Source organism: Schistocerca gregaria, chromosome 5 (genome assembly GCF_023897955.1).
Source record: "Schistocerca gregaria isolate iqSchGreg1 chromosome 5, iqSchGreg1.2, whole genome shotgun sequence".
NCBI lineage: Eukaryota > Metazoa > Arthropoda > Insecta > Orthoptera > Acrididae > Schistocerca > Schistocerca gregaria.
This window is the reverse complement of record NC_064924.1, coordinates 146,214,435-146,233,317: the sequence shown is the minus strand read 5'-3', so window position 1 is coordinate 146,233,317 and position 18,883 is coordinate 146,214,435. Positions and strand designations below refer to the sequence as shown.

Sequence of the window (18,883 nt, the reverse complement as noted above, 5' to 3'; positions counted from 1 at the left end):
AATACAGAACAAACAATGTATTTACCTTAATAGTCATAATATATATAGCAGTTTATGACATCCATTCTTACAAATTTCAAAACTCCGCCATCTCTCTGCCCACATCCACCACTGCTGGCGGCTCACCTCCAACTGTGCAACGCTACGCGCTGTTAACGTCCAGCTGCCCAACACTACAATGGCGAGTATTATAACAATGCCAACCAGCCACTGACTGCACACAGCCAGTTATTTTCATACGGAGCGCTACGTGGCGTTACCAATAAGAAAACCTAAACAGCCTACTTACATAGCCCCACGCTCCCCACAAAAAATTTTACAAATTGTTTTGGGCAGTGGCCAATACAGATTTGAAAAAAAAATTCATTATTACAATAACAAAGATATGAAATGCTCACACTTATTGATACAATGTTGGTCAAAAGCTAAAATTTTCTCACAGTCCATAAAGACAGTCCTGATCATTCATCACCATAAAATAGCAGTGTTTTTCTCAATGTCTGAGCAGTAAAAGAAAATGCACACGGAAGTAGTGGATTTCCATGCAGTCTTGAAGTAGAGTTGTCTTTCCAACGGAAAGACAGTGCTGACTCTTGACATACAGACAGGTAATGGGTCACAACAGAGCAATCGAAGTCTTGAAGAACATTGGTAGGTTGGTCATCACAGAGCAGACCCACTGTAGTCCTGGTAGAGACGGCCAGCAGCCATCTGTTGCAACTGTGCAGGTGCACAATCACCATCGAAAAGTCTTGCAGAGAATATAGCAAGTCCATAAACCACCACTTGTCCACTCACAAAGAATTTGTTTGAAATGTCCTTAGAACCAGCAAGGCTCTTATCCAGTCCCTTGCTGAACAGAAACGTGTGCAGTGAAATGTAATTTACAAGTTACTTAATTTGATGAAATGGTGCCAATTACAATTTTATAACATGAGAATACAATAACAAAGGTACAAAATATATAATTGAAGAACATAATAGTACAGATAACATTTGCAGTAATACAGCCTTTACAAAAGAATCGAAATAACAAATACATCAGTGTTACAAAAATTATGACATAAGTACATACATAAAAGATCAGAATAACTTTTAAACATCAACTTCACATATGAGCAACAAAACAGAACAGATAAATAATGTCTAAACATCTTTACAAAGTAAATAACATGTTATCAGAAAAATTCTACAATGTAACTCTCATCAGATACACACATAAAGACAGGAAGAACACAAATACCCAAGGGTACACAAACACATAGTGGGATAACACAAGGAAAGGACAGCGTTTGTTTTACTGCAGTATTTTGCAAACAAAACTTTCTTTACTTGTTGGAGATCTCCCTTCGTTCTTCATTATTGCCAAAAAGTCCTATCTATACCTGCTTTCTGTACTTTTTTCGTATAACTTCTCAATGGATTTCTTCCAATTCATCGCAACTCATTCTCTTATGTAGTCTACCCCCTCTTAAGCTAACTTACATCTACTGAGCTCAGATGCTAAACTAAAGGACGAGGCAATGCAGCAGCACAAAACAGTTGATACAAACAGCAATAAAAAAAATGAAATTGCCAAAGCACGTAGCAATATATACATATACATAAGTTAGCAAAGAAAATGCAACATTATCACTAATATGAGCCTATCTGCAGCAACAAGAAAAATAAATCAGTAGTAAAACTAGCTTGACAGAGTAATACAAAGTGAAATTCAGTAGCACTATGCCTGGCAAACAGCAGCAGCAAATGCAATAATTTATATCTAAACATGACAAAGCTCAAGCAGAAAAAATATGTTTAATACCTATGTCACATCTTAACACTAGGGTGATGCATCACGAGAACTTATGCTAGCAGATAATTTATCAAGTCACTGACAAAAATTATGTATGCAATTCCTGTGAAGTGGAAATGTCTTTTTGTGCTCCCTCGGTTTTTTGGAAGTTATAATAAAATTATTATTTACTGGATCTGTAGGCATAAAATATTTATATTAGTACATATATTAAACTTTATTTTTAAACAATGCTGCAGTGCACCTAGAAACAAGATATTAAACAAAATGAGCAATCTGTCAACTGCAAAGACAATAGATGTAAAATGTTTCTCATCATTTCATTAGGAATTTTAGTAAATATTATAAATTAAGAGCTCCACAGTGTAATAATATGTTTTGAAGTTTCAGCGTGTCGTATTTGCGATGCTTTCGACAAAGAAATTTCAATAGCGAGGATAATGGCCTCTTTTTTTTTTTGTCCGCCTAATGGCTTTCTTTTGTTAGGTGGCTGTCGCGCAGCTGGGTGCCCACGACGCATTACGTGCAGGTGGTCACTTAACTTTCTTACCGAAATATTTATGACACCAGTTTCCGCTACAGTGGCAATCTCTTATAAAAAATTTCACAAGCCAAGAATTTGCGTTACACATCTGTAGAAACAAAATCCTATTGATATAACAGTGTCCAAAAAATTTTCGTCGTCATTGTAATACATTCACGCGTTTACATACATTTCATAACTCTTAAAGTACGATTCTTGGTTTCCAGCAACCTTTTTCACAAACCAGAGTCCCTAACCATTACTCATTATTCCTTACCTTATTCGTCGACACTTCTTCAATATTTCATCATAACAGATACGTAGCATAATCAAATAACTCATATAGCATCAGCTTATTGATCATAAACATACCGCAACAACGTAATACACATCGTCATGATAACATCATAAAACCTCAGCCGAATCTCAAAATCTTCGCAGCTCCCTTCAATAATTTCAAAACCTAAAAAAAAATTCTGTGCTCATGTCAAAAGTGTCATCTACCTCAAACGTACTTTAAAAATCATGATCCCATACCAAATACATCATTCAAAGCTCTCATAGTATCACAATGGTTCTGAAAAAATATGAACAGTTCACAAAGCACAGACAAAATACAATTTCGTATGTGTGAAGTAATCCAACTGTGTAATGGGGTAAACATGTGTCACTGATGTAGAAAAAAAATTGTTTCTTAGTTAAATAATCAGATAGCTGTGTAATTCTGTGTTAGAGAAATATGGTACCGATATGTAAAGTTGTATAAGCAAATACCATATTAGTTAGGGCTCCTTGTGCTTGCCAAATACATGGTACACAAAGTATAATGTAATTATACCCTCAGGTGTTACAGATTGCAGCAATGGAATGAAATGTATCACGGAAAACCTTTGTAATTTAAAAATCTTGAGAAATAAATGGTTCAAGTACAAAATTAATCACTCAAATGCGTGTCCTGTAGCGCTAAATGTGCGTCTTGTTGTAAGATAATTCTGTGGAAGTGTCGTAGTTATCGTCCTCTGTAAGCAAAGTTCTGCTGAAGTCAATGTACTTCCCTTGTAATAAACGAAGTGAATTGCTTTGCGTATAGATATTTTAGTTATTATGCTTATTGCCGTGATGAAGGAAGTGCTGTGCTGTACCGTATTGTTGTGCTACGGAGAAGGCTGTCTCATTGTAGCTATACCACAAAAGTTACTACTAAAACATTTTTTACTTTCCAGAATAATTCAGAAAAACTGTGCAGATATAAAACAGAAACACCTCAAAAGCAACATTGTAAATTGTGTCACATATTAGTAGCGTCGTGATATAATCGTGTAGCTATCAAAGAAACCAAATGCTAAGTCATCTTTGATCTCACAGAAAGTACTTCTAATAAAGGATGTCTTTTCAACTAAACCAAAATGTTGCATTAAAATCTCATTAACAGTATATGTTCTAAGTATGTAAGCCTTATAGTCGTTACGTAATCGTACAACTAACAAGCAAGAATGCACAAATAACAACAGTGTGTCGTCTGTTCACTAAAACAATGCATTCGTAATTTCTGTTTAAAAGTGTTCCCTAGGTTCTAGACTGGATATTTAACTTCAAACATTGTTGCATGTTAACAATTTCTTATGTCTGACGAAGCATACTAGAAATGTGAAGTGAAAAGTTTTATGCCAAAGACAAAGTTAAAAAGCAAATTATCTTTCAATAAACGGTTTTACATGTGAAATGTGGTGTAAACCTTTACTCTTCCTAGTACGCAGAGTTTCAACTTCAACGCAATTATCATGTGGTATACGTCGGATTCTGTAAGGTCCATTGTAAACTAGAATGAATTTGTGACTCAAGTGTTTCTTCTTATGTGACAATGAATGAGCTTTAATTAGAACTTTCTGACCAGTATATAATTTCTTTGCATTTGCTTTGTCGTGTAGTTTTCTCCTTTTGTCTGCTGCAGATTTTATATTTTTAATAGCTAAATCAATTATGTCTTTGTGTCGAAGTTTACGTGTATTCGGAAAAGGTACAAGCTCTCTGATTCTGTTCGGTGGTTCTTCATTCTTTAGCACAAGAGTAGGTGGTAATGCAGTGGAGTTGTGAGGCATTTAATTCAGCACGTTTTGAAATAAGTGTAAATATCTGTCCCAATGCTGATGCTTTCTGTGACAATAAAGTCTGCAAAGCTTATAGATTTCTTTCATAATCCGTTCAGACGGGTTACAATGTGGTGAGTACAATGAAATAAAAACAGGTTTGATTTTATGATTCCGAAGCATGCGTGACCAAACAGCAGATCTGAATTGCGGTCCATTATCTGAAATGACTTTACTAATGTGTCCAACTTCACGTAAGAAATTTTTAACAAAGGCGTTGGATATAGACCGTCCAGTGGCTTTACGTAACGGAGTGAAAGAAACAAATTTTGAAGTAAGTTCAACATCGACTAGAACGTACGAAAATCCATTCGATGTTCTGACAAGAGGTCCCAAGAGATCAACAGCAGCAAATTCTTTTAATTTAGAAGGGATGATAGGAAACAACGGAGCACGATGTGAAATAGTAGATGGTTTCGCCTTTTGACAGAGTTTACAAATAGACAAGACTCTTCGAATTCTCTTTTCCATATTGTTAAAGTAGCAAGTCGCTCGAAGACCAAAATGGGCGTAGCTGAAATGAATGTACCAAATGAGCTTATTAACAAAATCGTCTGGAATGCAAAGTACCTATAGCTTGTCATTAACAGTGCAGCGTTGGAAGAGTATGTTGTTTCTAACCAGATAATAATGCCGAATCTGAGTGTGCGGCTTTTCGTGCCATTTACTTTTATTGTCTTTCCAAATCGGATCTTTATCTTGTTCATGAGCGATGTCCTTTAAAGATGTGGTGATGAAGTTTTCAAAGGCGACTTTCTGAATGTAAAGAATACTGAAATTTTTCTCGAGGTTGCCTTCTGTGTTACTTTTCTCAAGCCCAGCCGGTGAGCGTGACAGTGCGTCCGCAACAATGTTCTCCTTGCCGGGAATGTAGACTATTGTGAAGCGAAATTCTTGCAGGAACAATGCCCAACGTTTTAACCTGTCATGATTTAATTTTGAAGACATAAGAAATTGTAATGCACGATGATCACTGTATACTTTTACGTGCTTACCATAAAGAAAGAAACGGAATTTGTTAAATGCCCAAACGATAGCTAAAGCTTCTAATTCAGTAACGGAATAATTCTTTTCAGATTTTGTTAGCACTCGGCTAGCAAAAGCAATGGTTTTCAGAACGGTAGTGTCATTTTCTATGGCTTCTTGAAATAAATGGGGACCAAGACCGACTTTAGAAGAATCCGTGCTAAGGCAGAAATCTTGTGACAGATCTGGATGAGCTAGTATTGGCGCGTTAAGTAGCGATTCTTCAAAAAATTGAATTCCAACTGTGCTTGTTCGTCCCAGTTCCAAATAGTATTTTTTTCAGTGAGAGAACAAAGTTTTGGTGTAACTAGAATTTTCATATTCAGAAAACGAGACCTAGAAAACTTCGGACTTGTTTTTTTGTGGATGGAACTGGAATGGCTCTGATTGCTTCTAACTTTTCAGAATCCGGCTGAATGCCTTCAGAAGAAATAATATGTCCCGAAAACTTCGCCTTTGTCCTACCGAATTCAGACGTTTCCAAGTTAACTGTAATTCCAAATTCTGCAAAAATATGTAACACGCTGTTGAGGATGCGATTATGTTGTTCCCATGAGGCTTCTGCTATCAGAATATCGTCCACATATAAGGTGATGTTACGTTTTAAGAACTCAGGTAATATGGAATTTAGTCCACGAATGAATGCTGCCGAAGAAATGTTTAAACCAAAAGGAAGTTTCCGAAACTAATGACAAACGCCGATACAAAGGAAAGCTGTGTATTTTCTACATTCTGGATGAAATTCGATCTGATAAAAGCTGGATCTGAGATCAATGGAAGACAACACTTTTACACCATTAAAATTTTGGAGAAGTTCTTCCAACGTTTGCGGCCTGTCTGTTTCAGGAATAATGATAGTATTGATTTGCCTCGAATCTAAGACAAGCCTGATCGATCCATTTTTCTTCTCAACAACATGTAGTGGATTGTTATATGAGCTTACTGCAAGCTCAATAATGCCCTCGTCAAGCATAGATTGTATTTCTGTTCTAACACGGTCCCTATAATGTGCTGGAATTACGTATGGTCTAACACAAAATTTAGTATGCTCACGAACACGAAATTGATATTGAAATCCCTTGATTGTTCCTGTTTTGTGAGTAAAAACTGTGGAATGTGCTTGTAAAATCTCAAAAAGGTCTTGCCTATCAGTGTCATTACAATTCTCAATTGTTCGAATTTTATTCTGAATTAACTCATTAGTATCAAATATGTCGTCGATATCATCCCTGTCAGTACTTGCATAGTGATTGCTAGTGTCTAGTTCCGTAGAAAATTCCGAACTGTTGTCTAACAGAAGGTAAAGCCGATTAATTTCCTCGTCATGGTTTGAGAACCAATCTTCAAATTTCAAAGCTATTGACTTACCTTCTTTCTCTAAACTTATTTCAGCATCGTGAGAGTTTAAGATTGCTTTGTATTCATTCAAAAAGTCTACTCCCAATATAATTTCCGCCGACAATAATAGAACAATGAGAAAGTTCATAGAGAAGTTGTGGCTTTGGCAAAAGAATTCTAAGTTGGTTTGTTGGCGTACATCTACACTTTTTCCAATGACTGCTCCTTGTAATTTAATCTTGCGTAACGGAAGTATGGGGCAATCGTTCGATTTGTTGCATTTGCTAAAAGCTGTTTCACTAATTACTGAAATGGGACTGCCTGAGTCAAGTACTGCCGTAAATTTTACGTCATTTACAGTAATGTGAATCACAAGATATGCAATGCTGTTATGTTTTACGTCGTGTTCCTGGAGTAAGATGTCCCTAATGTCTTCCATTTTTACGTAATTACTAGCTATGGCAGCTGCGTCGTCAGTTTCGTAAGTACGTTTTGTGGCTGCCAGCGGTATGAGTCATTGCCTATTGTGTCTTTGTTGGCGCGCGTCGTTATTGGGATTTGGAGACCTAACTTCTACAAATTCACCTTGACGAGAGGGCCCTGCTCTGTTTGAATCCCGCCAGTTCTGCTGCAATTCAGGTCTGTCGTTACGATCATAACGTCTGTCGTCATGTCAGTAGATTCCATAGTTTCTTTCTTGTCGGTCACGTGGTGGAGAATTTCTCCCTGAATCGTAACTGCGCGCTGGACCGTTGCGTCTTAAGTTATTCTGTCTCCCTTGATAATAATTATTTTGGTTTCCATATTGTCTGTTTCTCTGATTGTCTCTGTGATAGTCATTACCGCGGAGAGGTGATCTTTCCCTGTAATAATTACTATTCTGCCAATGGTTGTCATACAGATGGTGTCTGTTTTGGTCACGATTTACGTTGTACGAATAGCCATGTCGTGTATTATTTCTGTCATCGCGGAATTGTGACAGATGTGACCTGTAATTGTTGTGCTACTGTTTTCGCGCTCCGCGATTGTCAGTGTCAATTTCCAGTTCTTGTAACAGCCCCTGAAAAGCTTCAATGTCGTCTTTGCATCGTCCTGCTAAAATAATCTGTCGTATATGTTCAGGTAATTTGATTAAGCAAATGCGGATGAGTTCTGAGGGGCTGTATGGGTTTGACAGGTACTGATTCTTGTGCAACATGTCTTCAAAATATTTCACAAGACTGGAAAATTCAGATTGTTCGAAATGTTTCATCATTATGATGCCATGTTTTACTCGGTCTTGTGTGGCTTGAGACCAATATGCTGAGAGGAAGGCATGGAAAAATTCTCCTTCACTGTGGCAATCGTGAATTACCGATCGCATTCTTACAGCTGGTTCATTCTCTAAGTAGCCACACATAAATTCTAATCTGTGCTCTAATGACCAGTTGGGGGGGGGGGACAATGAGAGAATTGATGAAGCCACGCTTGTGGATGAATGTCGTTGCCAGAATTCTTAAATGTTTTGAACTTACGTGTAGTAATGAAAAGCTTATAGTCAAAATCATCATGTCGGCGAGTCGCATGTCGGTCATTGTTACGTCGTTTCGGCGGTTCCATCTCAAAATTCGGTGTACCTTGCAAATTTCTTTCATAATTTCCGAAGTGCCCTTTGTTATTATTTTGTGGCAGTTCCGTATTTCTATGTCCCTCTTCCCGTATTGGAGCGCGAGTGTCCTCTGAAATACGTAATTTTGTATTACCGGTGTCAGCTGATCTTGTACTTCCCGGATATCTCTTTGGTGTTGCGTATTGATTTGATTCAGATTTTGTTTGAATTTCTTAATTTGTTCATACTCTTCTGTGTCAGTGATGGCTACAGGTCTTGTGTCTTCAGATCATCATCTACCTTTGCAGATAAATTAGTGAACTGATCCGAAAGTTCGGCTACTTTCTTCGATAGTGAACACATTTCCTCAGTGTGTTTTTCTGAAACAAGTTTCAGAGTGTCCATTTGTGTTGAAATCGAATCTACTGTGTCCTTTAAGTTTTCCTGAGTTCTTGCAAGTTACGTAAACGAATCGGTGGATGCAACTGGGTCCATTTTAGCTTGCAAGGTGTCGTGATTTTCACGAACAATAGTTTGCAGTTCTTTTATGGCTGCTTCGTGATTCTGTAATGCATTTTCATGCCGCGAAAAAATAGGTTGAAAATTCTCACAAATTTGTGTTTTTACGTCATTACAGATTTTTTGACATTTAGATTCAATGTTATGTAACTCAGTAGTTAAATCTTCACGTGTTTGTTCAAGTGTGGTGTCTAACTTCCGAAGATTTTGTTCCATTGTGTCTAACTGTTGCTGTGTTTGTCTCTGATTTTGTTCCATTGTCTCTAACTTTTGAAGATTTTATCCCATTTGTTTCTGATTTTGTTCAAGCGTTGTGTCTAACTTTCGTAGCCTTTGTCCCAGTTGTTCCATTAACTGTAATAACAGCGCACTGGTGTCTGAAACATGTTCCCCAGTGCTATTCGGCAGTGCATTTTAACCGCCAATATTCGCATTTGAAAAGCAGAAAATGTGTCTTGATTTATTTGAGGAAATGGTGAGGACGCAAAATCTGAATCTACAGTATTTGCAAGATTGTGTCCTGTCATTTCGGAATCCTGAGGCGAGCTGTTGCCGACCGATTGATCGATAATGCTTCCCTGTTCACTAATTGTTTCACTGCCTACACCATTATTTGCAGCCCGCTCCATTTCTCTATGCACAACTACCAAATTACTACTTTGAATGTCTGTTAATTCATTACACAGTGGTGCTGAAAAGCTACGCTCGTCGTCACTATTATTTCCCAGTTTACTTTGGAGCCTATTGTTACGTTTTTCACACGCCATTATTGTCACAATATTTCACACGGTAACACAGAAAAGCGCAATTTTAAGAGCAAAAATGAGAGAACACATTAACGTAGCACTGAAAATAATATCTCGTTAATTGCAAGCGCAACTGCGAAATACTTGCTAAAAAATCTACATGCATGCCAGAACTGTTTTACTGTACAACAATGAAAAACTACAACTACAAAGGAAATTTTCTCTATAATTACGCGCTAGCAATAAACAAAAGCTACACTAATTACACAAACTACAAGAAAAAAATTAGAAGATTCCAGTGAGGTATCCTCGGCTAAAGGTCGACATATGAAACGTCCCCTTAGAAAAATTATACATAACTGTGCTTAAACTGACACACAATATTTTTAGCGCAACGCAATCTGACTTTCAAAAATCCCTACAAAAGGATGGCCCTGACTAACATTAACCTATACCTCTCACAAATCACTTACCTTACCAAAAATCTTCGTTACTCGAACTACTGCAATACAGCGAGCACCACTACTGCCAGCTAAATAAAAGATTCAAACTACTGAAGGCACTAACTACTGATAGGGATAGTTAGCAAATGAAAGATTTTAATACAGAAGAAACAATGTATTTACCTTAATAGTCATAATATATATAGCAGTTCAAGACATCCATTCTTACAAATTTCAAAACTCCGCCATCTCTCTGCCCACATCCACCACTGCTGGCGGCTCACCTCCAACTGCGCAACGCTACGCGCTGATAACGTCCAGCTGCCCAACACTACAATTACGAGTATTATAACAATTGCCAACCAGCCACTGACTGCACACAGCACAGCCAGTGATTTTCATACGGAGCGCTACGTGGCGTTACCAATAAAAAAACCTAAACAGCCTACTTACAAGGTGTACCAGTTTGGTTATTAGTGTACCTGTGGCCCGGTTTCTGTGCAAGCTGTGTACAACCTTTCGCCTCCTGTATTTTATCCCCAATACCGTCAAAATTTAAAAGTGTGAATTTCAGTTCCAATAACTTGTACTTTATCAAACTCCTTTGGTATTAAATTTTGAATGTATCACGCAATAACTCTAATATGAGAGAGTACTTGTAAAAAATGAGTTCATTTGTTCTAGGGAATCGTTTCGGCGGAATGTACTTCTTCAATCGGCCGAGTCTGTTGATAGTGGATCCCGATTTGATCCGCACCATCCTGGTTAAGGACTTCTGGAAGTTCCAGGATAGAGGTATACAGGTGGACGAGTCGGAGCCTCTGGCCAGGCACCTTTTCTTCCTGGGTGGCAACAAGTGGCGGAGACTGCGCGTTAAGCTGACGCCGACCTTCACGTCTGGGAAGATGAGGATGATGTTCCAGGTGAGCTGACCGGATTACTAACCGCAAAAGCACGTCCAAAGCACTGTTTACTCTACTTCAGGGACAACAGCTCACTTTTACATGGCAGGCAGAAGTTAATTGAAATTTAGTTACAGTATCTAATTTTATTAATGATAGTTCCAATGAACTTCTGCCTGTTTTCCGAAACACGTGTATTAACGCATATACGAGGGTCACTCCAAAATAAATGCACCCTATTTTTGTAAAAATACAGTTTCCATTCTGTATGTGTGAAAATTTTACAGTGTGTACATACATCCTTCCCGCTTGTTTTCAAACTTAGTTCAACCTGTTCCCGTGAGTGGCGCCGTCACAACATGTCTTCAAGATGGCTGCTACACTTGAATTTTTTCAGACGCTACGTGCTGTATCAGAATTCCTGTGCTGTGAAAACGAGACGGTGGGAAACATCGACAAGACGTTGAAAAAGGTGTATGGAGATGCTGCTCACGATCGCAGTACAGTTAGTCGGTGGGCAAGCAGATTACGTGATGAAAGCGAGCACGGCAATATTGAGGGTTATCCTCACAGCGGCAGGCCTCGTACGGCACAAACTCCATACACTGTGCAGAGAGTTAACGAATTGGTGACTGCTGACAGACGCGTCACAGCGAACGAATTGTCACGCTACGTTGGGATAGGGGAAGGAAGTGTTTGCAGAATACTGAAAGTGTTGGCGTTAAAAAAGGTTTGTGCCAGGGGGGTTCCCAGGATGTTGATAGTGGCCTACAAAGAAACAAGAAAAACGGTATGCAGCGAACTTTTGGAACAGTACAAGAATGGTGGAGATGAATTTCTTGGAAGAATTGTCAGAGGTGATGAAACAAGGCTCCATCATTTTTCACCAGAGATGAAGAGGCAATCAATGGAGTGACATCGTGCAAATTCACCAAAGAAAAAAAATTCAAAACCATCCTTCTGCTGGAAAAGTTATGGTTCTTGCTTGTGGACATCATGCCAAGTGGAATCACCATAAATTCTGATGCATATGTGATGTTACTGAAGAAACTTCAAGTTCGACTGAGTCGTGTTCGACCACATCGGCAAAAGTAGGATGTTTTGCTGTTGCACGACAATAGACGGCCACATGTCAGTCAAAAAACTATAGAAGCGATCACAGAACTCAAATGGACAACACTGTAACATCCGCCTTAAAGTCCTGACCTGGCTCCATGTGACTATCAACTCTTTGGGAAACTGAAAGACTCTCTTCGTGGAACAAAGTCTGAAGATGATGCGTCCCTTGTGCACACTGCCAAACAGTGGCTCCAACAGTTTGGTCCAGAATTTTACTGTGCAGGTATACAGGCGCTGATTCCAAGATGGCGTAAGGCAGTTGAGAGGGATGGAAATCGTATGGAGAAATGAAAATATCGTTTCTACATAATGTATCTACTCACTGTAAAACTTTCAAACATGTAGAATAAAAGATGGATTTAAAAAAAAATAGTCTGCATTTCTTTTGGAGTGACCCTCGTATTAGCTCAAAAACATACCAGAATTCTATGATAGCTAAAAAGAATTTATGACGAATAAGTCTTGCGAGTGCGACGTTTATGGAAATGACTTTGGACAGAATGATGGCTAAGCTGTGAGCAGCAGTTGATGAAACTTCGCCTTTAGTTATGCCACCATAAGGTGAAATATTAGCTATAGTGCGATATGTCGTTGTGGTCTTGAGTTCTAAACCTGTTTTACTTCAGCTCTCCATACTAGTCTACCCCGGGCAAGTGTCTTCATCTCTCCACACTTGTCACACCCTACATCAGTTTGCATCTGCTTTTTGTATTCAAGCTTCAATACCTCTGCACTTTCTTTCAGGATGTGTCCTATTAAACTATATCTACTTTTATTCAATTTGTGCCACAAATTAATTTTTCACCAGTTCGATTCAATACCTTTTCTTTAATTATTCGATCCCAATCTAATTTTCAATCTTCTTCTGTAGCACCACATTTCAAAAACTTTTGCTGTCTGAAGCACTTATCATTCACGTTTCACTTCGGAACACCGCTACAATCCAGACAAATACCTTCAGAAACGAGTTCCTAACACTTAAATTTTTATTCGATATTAACAAATTTCTTTTTTTGAGAAACGCTTTTCTTGCTGTTGCCATTCTGTATTTTACATCTTCTCTAATTCGGCCATTATCAGTTATTTTACTTCCCAAACAGCAAAACTTATCGAGTACGTTCAGTGCCTCATTTTCAGATCCAATTATGGCAGCAGCATCTGATTTAATTAGAGTACATTCTGTTGTGCACGGCTTTATACATATCATTTATCCAATTCGACTCATTTTATTCAACGGTTGAAGCGTTTATACATTGGAACATCTGACCTTTTAGTTAGTTTTGATGTGCTTTCTCTTTTCACCGAGGTACCTTTGGAAGAGTCCATGTTGTTAATTGGTCAACTTTTGGATGATAAAATTACTGAGCTGTGTCGCCATGTGATGACATCGGCATATGTTTTATTTAATGACGCATTTTTTGAACAAACTGACGGTGTGGCTATGGGGAGGCCTCTTTCCGCTATTGTCGTCAATCTTTTTATGAAAGATTATGAAGATATCGCACTCAGGTCTTCTTCTCTTCAACCTACATGTTTCTGGAGATACGTGCATCATATTTACATTGTTTTGCCACATGGAATCGAAGGTCTTAATCGGTGTTAGGCCATTTTAACTGTCTTCATCCAAGCATCAAATTTTCGATGCCAATTGAAGAAAGATGGCAAATTACCTTCTTTGGATGTTCTGGTACATAAAAAAGAAAATGGTACCTTGGGACATGACGTATACGATAAACCCTCGCATACGGACCACTGTCTTCATTCTACGAGCTGTCATACACATCAGCGCATGGGAGTTCTGTGCACAATGGCCAAGAGAACTTATACCATTTCTGATTCCGAATATTTGGCATAGGAACTGGATCATCTTAAGGCTGTCTTCAAGTTCAACGGATATACCGATCATCAAAGTAATCGTGCTTTTCAGTTTGGACCATTAAGTGAACCAGCGCCGGACACTAATAAAAAGTTGCTTTCCTACCCAACGCTGGAAGTATTTCTTCAAAAAATTTCTAGAAATCTCTGGAAATATGATATTAAAAGTTCTTTTGCCTTTGGCCAAGATTAGTATCCTGTTTGGATCTGTTAAAGATGATTTGGGATTGACAAAGCCTGGAGTTTATAAAATTCCCTGTCATTGTGGAAAGGCCTATATTGGACAGACTATTCGCTCTGTTCATGACCGATGTGTGGAACATCAGCGTCACATAAGTTTGCTCCAGCCTGAAAAATCTGCCGTCGCCAAACATTGTCTCAACAAAGGGCGTAGCATGTCGTTTAAAGAGACGCAAATTATTACTCCAGCTTCTCGTTACTGGGATTGTGTGCTCAAGGAATCCATCGAAATACGATTATCTGATGACGTTATTAATAGAGATAAAGGCTTTCCTTTAAGCAAGGCGTGGAACTCTATTTTATCTGATATAAAACAACAACGGTCTGGCTATCGGCCCGCTATATCTTAATTTGCTATTTATCACTTTCGCGAGTTTCTACCGCCGGCGGCGCTGCAATTCTTCGCTCCGGAGGGGGCAGCTCTTCCGCTTCTCGCGCAGGCGCAGTAGCCTGGACTCGGGGTATAAAGTAACCGCCGTTTGTAATGTCCATATTGTTCCAGCATGATTGAGTACATGGCGGTCGCACGTGAAGATGGCGGCCAGATAGATGGCTGAAATACTTAGCAGTGAAGACGATCATATCCGGCAGCATTTTTATGAAGAGCATAAAGATATGAGACTATGGGAATATGTACGGAATCACTGTACTTTCCTCTTCAACCCGTAGATTGCACCTGACGACGCGGCTTTAGGCCTCGAGACCCATTATGTTTCAATAAAGAATAATGTTACTAGCTGTCAGTACCATACAAAAGCCATTGACCATATCAGCTAAAGACGCCTGGAGAGTCGGAACGTGCTTAGTTTGACAGGGCACTGACTGATTGGAGCTCAATCATGAGAAATAGATAATGCATATTCAGAGTTACTGACATCTGTAATAAATATAGGAACCAGTATATTCTTTGAAATATTGTCTGATTAGGTCTTTGTATTGTATTGTATTGTATGTTAACCGGGGTCCTAGAAACGACGGAGAGGCTACGTCCCCGCCGCAGCCGCAGTGGTCCACAACCCCACGACGACTACCGCAGTCCACTTCACCACTCCGCCGCCCGACACCGAACACAGGGTTATTGTGCGGTTCGGCCCCCGATGAACCCCCCCAGGGAACGTCTCACACCAGACGAGTGTAACCCCTATGTTTGCGTGGTAGAGTTATGGTGGTGGACGCGTACGTGAGGAACTCGTTTGGGCAGCAATCGCCGACATAGTGTAGCCGATGCCGAATAAGGGGAACCAGCCCGCATTCTCCGAGGCAGATGGAAAACCGCCTAAAAGCCATCCACAGACTGGCCGGCTCACCAGACCTCGACACCAGTCCGCCGGGAGGATTCTTGTCGTGGACCAGACGCTCCTTCCCGCCAGGAAAGCCGTGCCTTAGACCGCACGACCAACCGGACGGGCTGATTAGGTCTTTACTTACTATTAACACTTGAGTCCCAATACAGATAACAGCAGTGGTTTCCTCTTTCTACTCTACCTACTTAGACGGACAGCTTATTTAGAAATCGATCACTACATCCCTGTTAAATATTATTAAGCTGACTTTGCATCCTATGATAAGGCTCCGCAGCAGTCGAGGCACTAGAGCTGTATTGTGTTTCGTTTCCAGACTATGGTGGACTGTGGCCGTGAGATGGCGGACATTCTGGAGGAGCCTGCGTCACGAGGAGAGGTGATGGAGATGCGAGAGATAGGCGCGCGCTACGCCACGGACATCATCGCATCCGTCGCCTTCGGCATCGAGGTAAACTGCCAGCGGAACCCGGAGGCCGCCTTCAGACAGTGGGGGCGCAAGATCTTCCAGCCGAGTCTCCAGGCCACCATTAACGCACTCGTCAACGCTATAAATCCCAGGCTAATTTCGTTTTTCAAGTAAGTACGCGACCGGCAGAAGTCTCTTATGTCACGTATTCGCTTATTACAGAACTATCAGTTTAATAAATCACGAATTATTTTCGCAAGAATGGAAAGAGCGGCCTGAGCGGGAAGATAGGTTTGCGTGCCGGAGAAATTTAGAAAATCGCAAGGCAATACTGACGTTACGGCTTATTTTACAAGGAAACCCTTGACAAGGCCAATGTTGTTTACGGTATTCGACGCCCCACATATTGCCTACCATGCAACCTAATATTGGCTGCTAATGGCAAGAGGGGGCAGGACAGTAGTTATCCAACGGTTGAACTGCTTCGACGACGAGTAACTCGCAACGCTACGGTGCTAGTGGTGTTGATACAAAGCAGAACAATGGCAACGATGAACAATGCAAACATTGCAGTATATCTACAACAGTTGCCGAAGTTGACATTTCGCCATAAAGGAACCCAGGGAGTTTCGCAGAGTGAGAAAGAAATGGCACATGAAATACACTCCTGGAAATTGAAATAAGAACACCGTGAATTCATTGTCCCAGGAAGGGGAAACTTTATTGACACATTCCTGGGGTCAGATACATCACATGATCACACTGACAGAACCACAGGCACATAGACACAGGCAACAGAGCATGCACAATGTCGGCACTAGTACAGTGTATATCCACCTTTCGCAGCAATGCAGGCTGCTATTCTCCCATGGAGACGATCGTAGAGATGCTGGATGTAGTCCTGTGGAACGGCTTGCCATGCCATTTCCACCTGGCGCCTCAGTTGGACCAGCGTTCGTGCTGGACGTGCAGACCGCGTGAGATGACGCTTCATCCAGTCCCAAACATGCTCAATGGGGGACAGATTCGGAGATCTTGCTGACCAGGGTAGTTGACTTACACCTTCTAGAGCACGTTGGGTGGCACGGGATACATGCGGACGTGCATTGTCCTGTTGGAACAGCAAGTTCCCTTGCCGGTCTAGGAATGGTAGAACGATGGGTTCGATGACGGTTTGGATGTACCGTGCACTATTCAGTGTCCCCTCGACGATCACCAGAGGTGTACGGCCAGTGTAGGAGATCGCTCCCCACACCATGATGCCGGGTGTTGGCCCTGTGTGCCTCGGTCGTATGCAGTCCTGATTGTGGCGCTCACCTGCACGGCGCCAAACACGCATACGACCATCATTGGCACCATGGCAGAAGCGACTCTCATCGCTGAAGACGACACGTCTCCATTCGTCCCTCCATTCACGCCTGTCGCGACACCACTGGAGGCGGGCTGCACGATGTTGGGGCGTGAGCGGAAGACGGCCTAACGGTGTGCGGGACCGTACCCCAGCTTCATGGAGACGGTTGCGAATGGTCCTCGCCGATACCCCAGGAGCAACAGTGTCCCTAATTTGCTGGGAAGTGGCGGTGCGGTCCCCTACGGCACTGCGTAGGATCCTACGGTCTTGGCGTGCATCCGTGCGTCGCTGCGGTCCGGTCCCAGGTCGACGGGCACGTGCACCTTCCGCCGACCACTGGCGACAACATCGATGTACTGTGGAGACCTCACGCCCCACGTGTTGAGCAATTCGGCGGTACGTCCACCCGGCCTCCCGCATGCCCACTATACGCCCTCGCTCAAAGTCCGTCAACTGCACATACGGTTCACGTCCACGCTGTCGCGGCATGCTACCAGTGTTAAAGACTGCGATGGAGCTCCGTATGCCACGGCAAACTGGCTGACACTGACGGCGGCGGTGCACAAATGCTGCGCAGCTAGCGCCATTCGATGGCCAACACCGAGGTTCCTGGTGTGTCCGCTGTGCCGTGCGTGTGATCATTGCTTGTACAGCTCTCTCGCAGTGTCCGGAGCAAGTATGGTGGGTCTGACACACCGGTGTCAATGTGTTCTTTTTTCAATTTCCAGGAGTGTATTAGCGTTTCTGCAAGGTGAGTCTATGGAGTGTGTGGTGTCGTATATCCTCGACTGTGCGGAAGATACATTGACGACGACATGTGCTTCACAAGTCAAAGCGATGTTGAAACAGGTGTAGAGCCATGGATCATCATCGATGTCGGGCAGGGAGCCACAAAGCCCCTCTGGAGTGAAACGGTTCGCAGCTCATGGTCTCGCGGTCGCATTCTCGCTTCCCGAACACGGGGTCCCGGGTTCGATTCCCGGCGGGGTCGAGGATTTTCACCTGCCTCGAGATGACTGGGTGTTTGTGTCGTCCTCATCATTTCATCATCATTCATGAAAGTGGCGAGACTGGACTGAGCAAAGGTTGGGAATTTGTACGGGCGCTGATAACCGCGCAGTTGAGCGCCCCACAAACCAAACATCATCATCATCCAGAGAAACGTAGTAAAGGAGAATCCTTGTCCAAGGAGCGGGTACTTGACATATTTACGTACCTGGAAGATCATCAGCAGCATAGTAAAAAAAAAATTGTGAACGGATTTCGAGTAAGTCCTGAGCAATATGACGATGTAATATATAAGAATAATTACGGATATTCAGTGAAGGACAAGGCACACTTGTTACAAAAACTAGTGTTTCAGCGTTTCAAGGATTCTCTATACAATCTTCAGAGTGGGCATGATAGTTATGCCCATCAAACAGCGCCCCACATAGATTACAGTGATTTCAAGGGAACTAGTGGATGATTGCATTACTTCAGCAAGTGCTAAAGTTTTGGAAGACGTAAGATAAAGAAATTCCAAAGAAAGTGCCAACTAGACGATGCACACCAAATT

The 18,883-nt window shown here is 41.2% G+C and overlaps 1 protein-coding gene across 1 annotated transcript in view; it reads left to right on the top strand.

Moving 5' to 3' along the window:
• The window catches only part of LOC126272823 (cytochrome P450 6k1-like), a 73,250-nt gene that overhangs the window by 14,923 nt on the left and 39,444 nt on the right, over positions 1 to 18,883 (top strand). The window contains exons 3-4 of the mRNA XM_049976019.1: positions 10,813 to 11,051; positions 15,882 to 16,144. Coding sequence (XP_049831976.1) covers positions 10,813 to 11,051; positions 15,882 to 16,144 — 502 coding nt within the window. The remainder of the gene's footprint in view (positions 1 to 10,812; positions 11,052 to 15,881; positions 16,145 to 18,883) is intronic.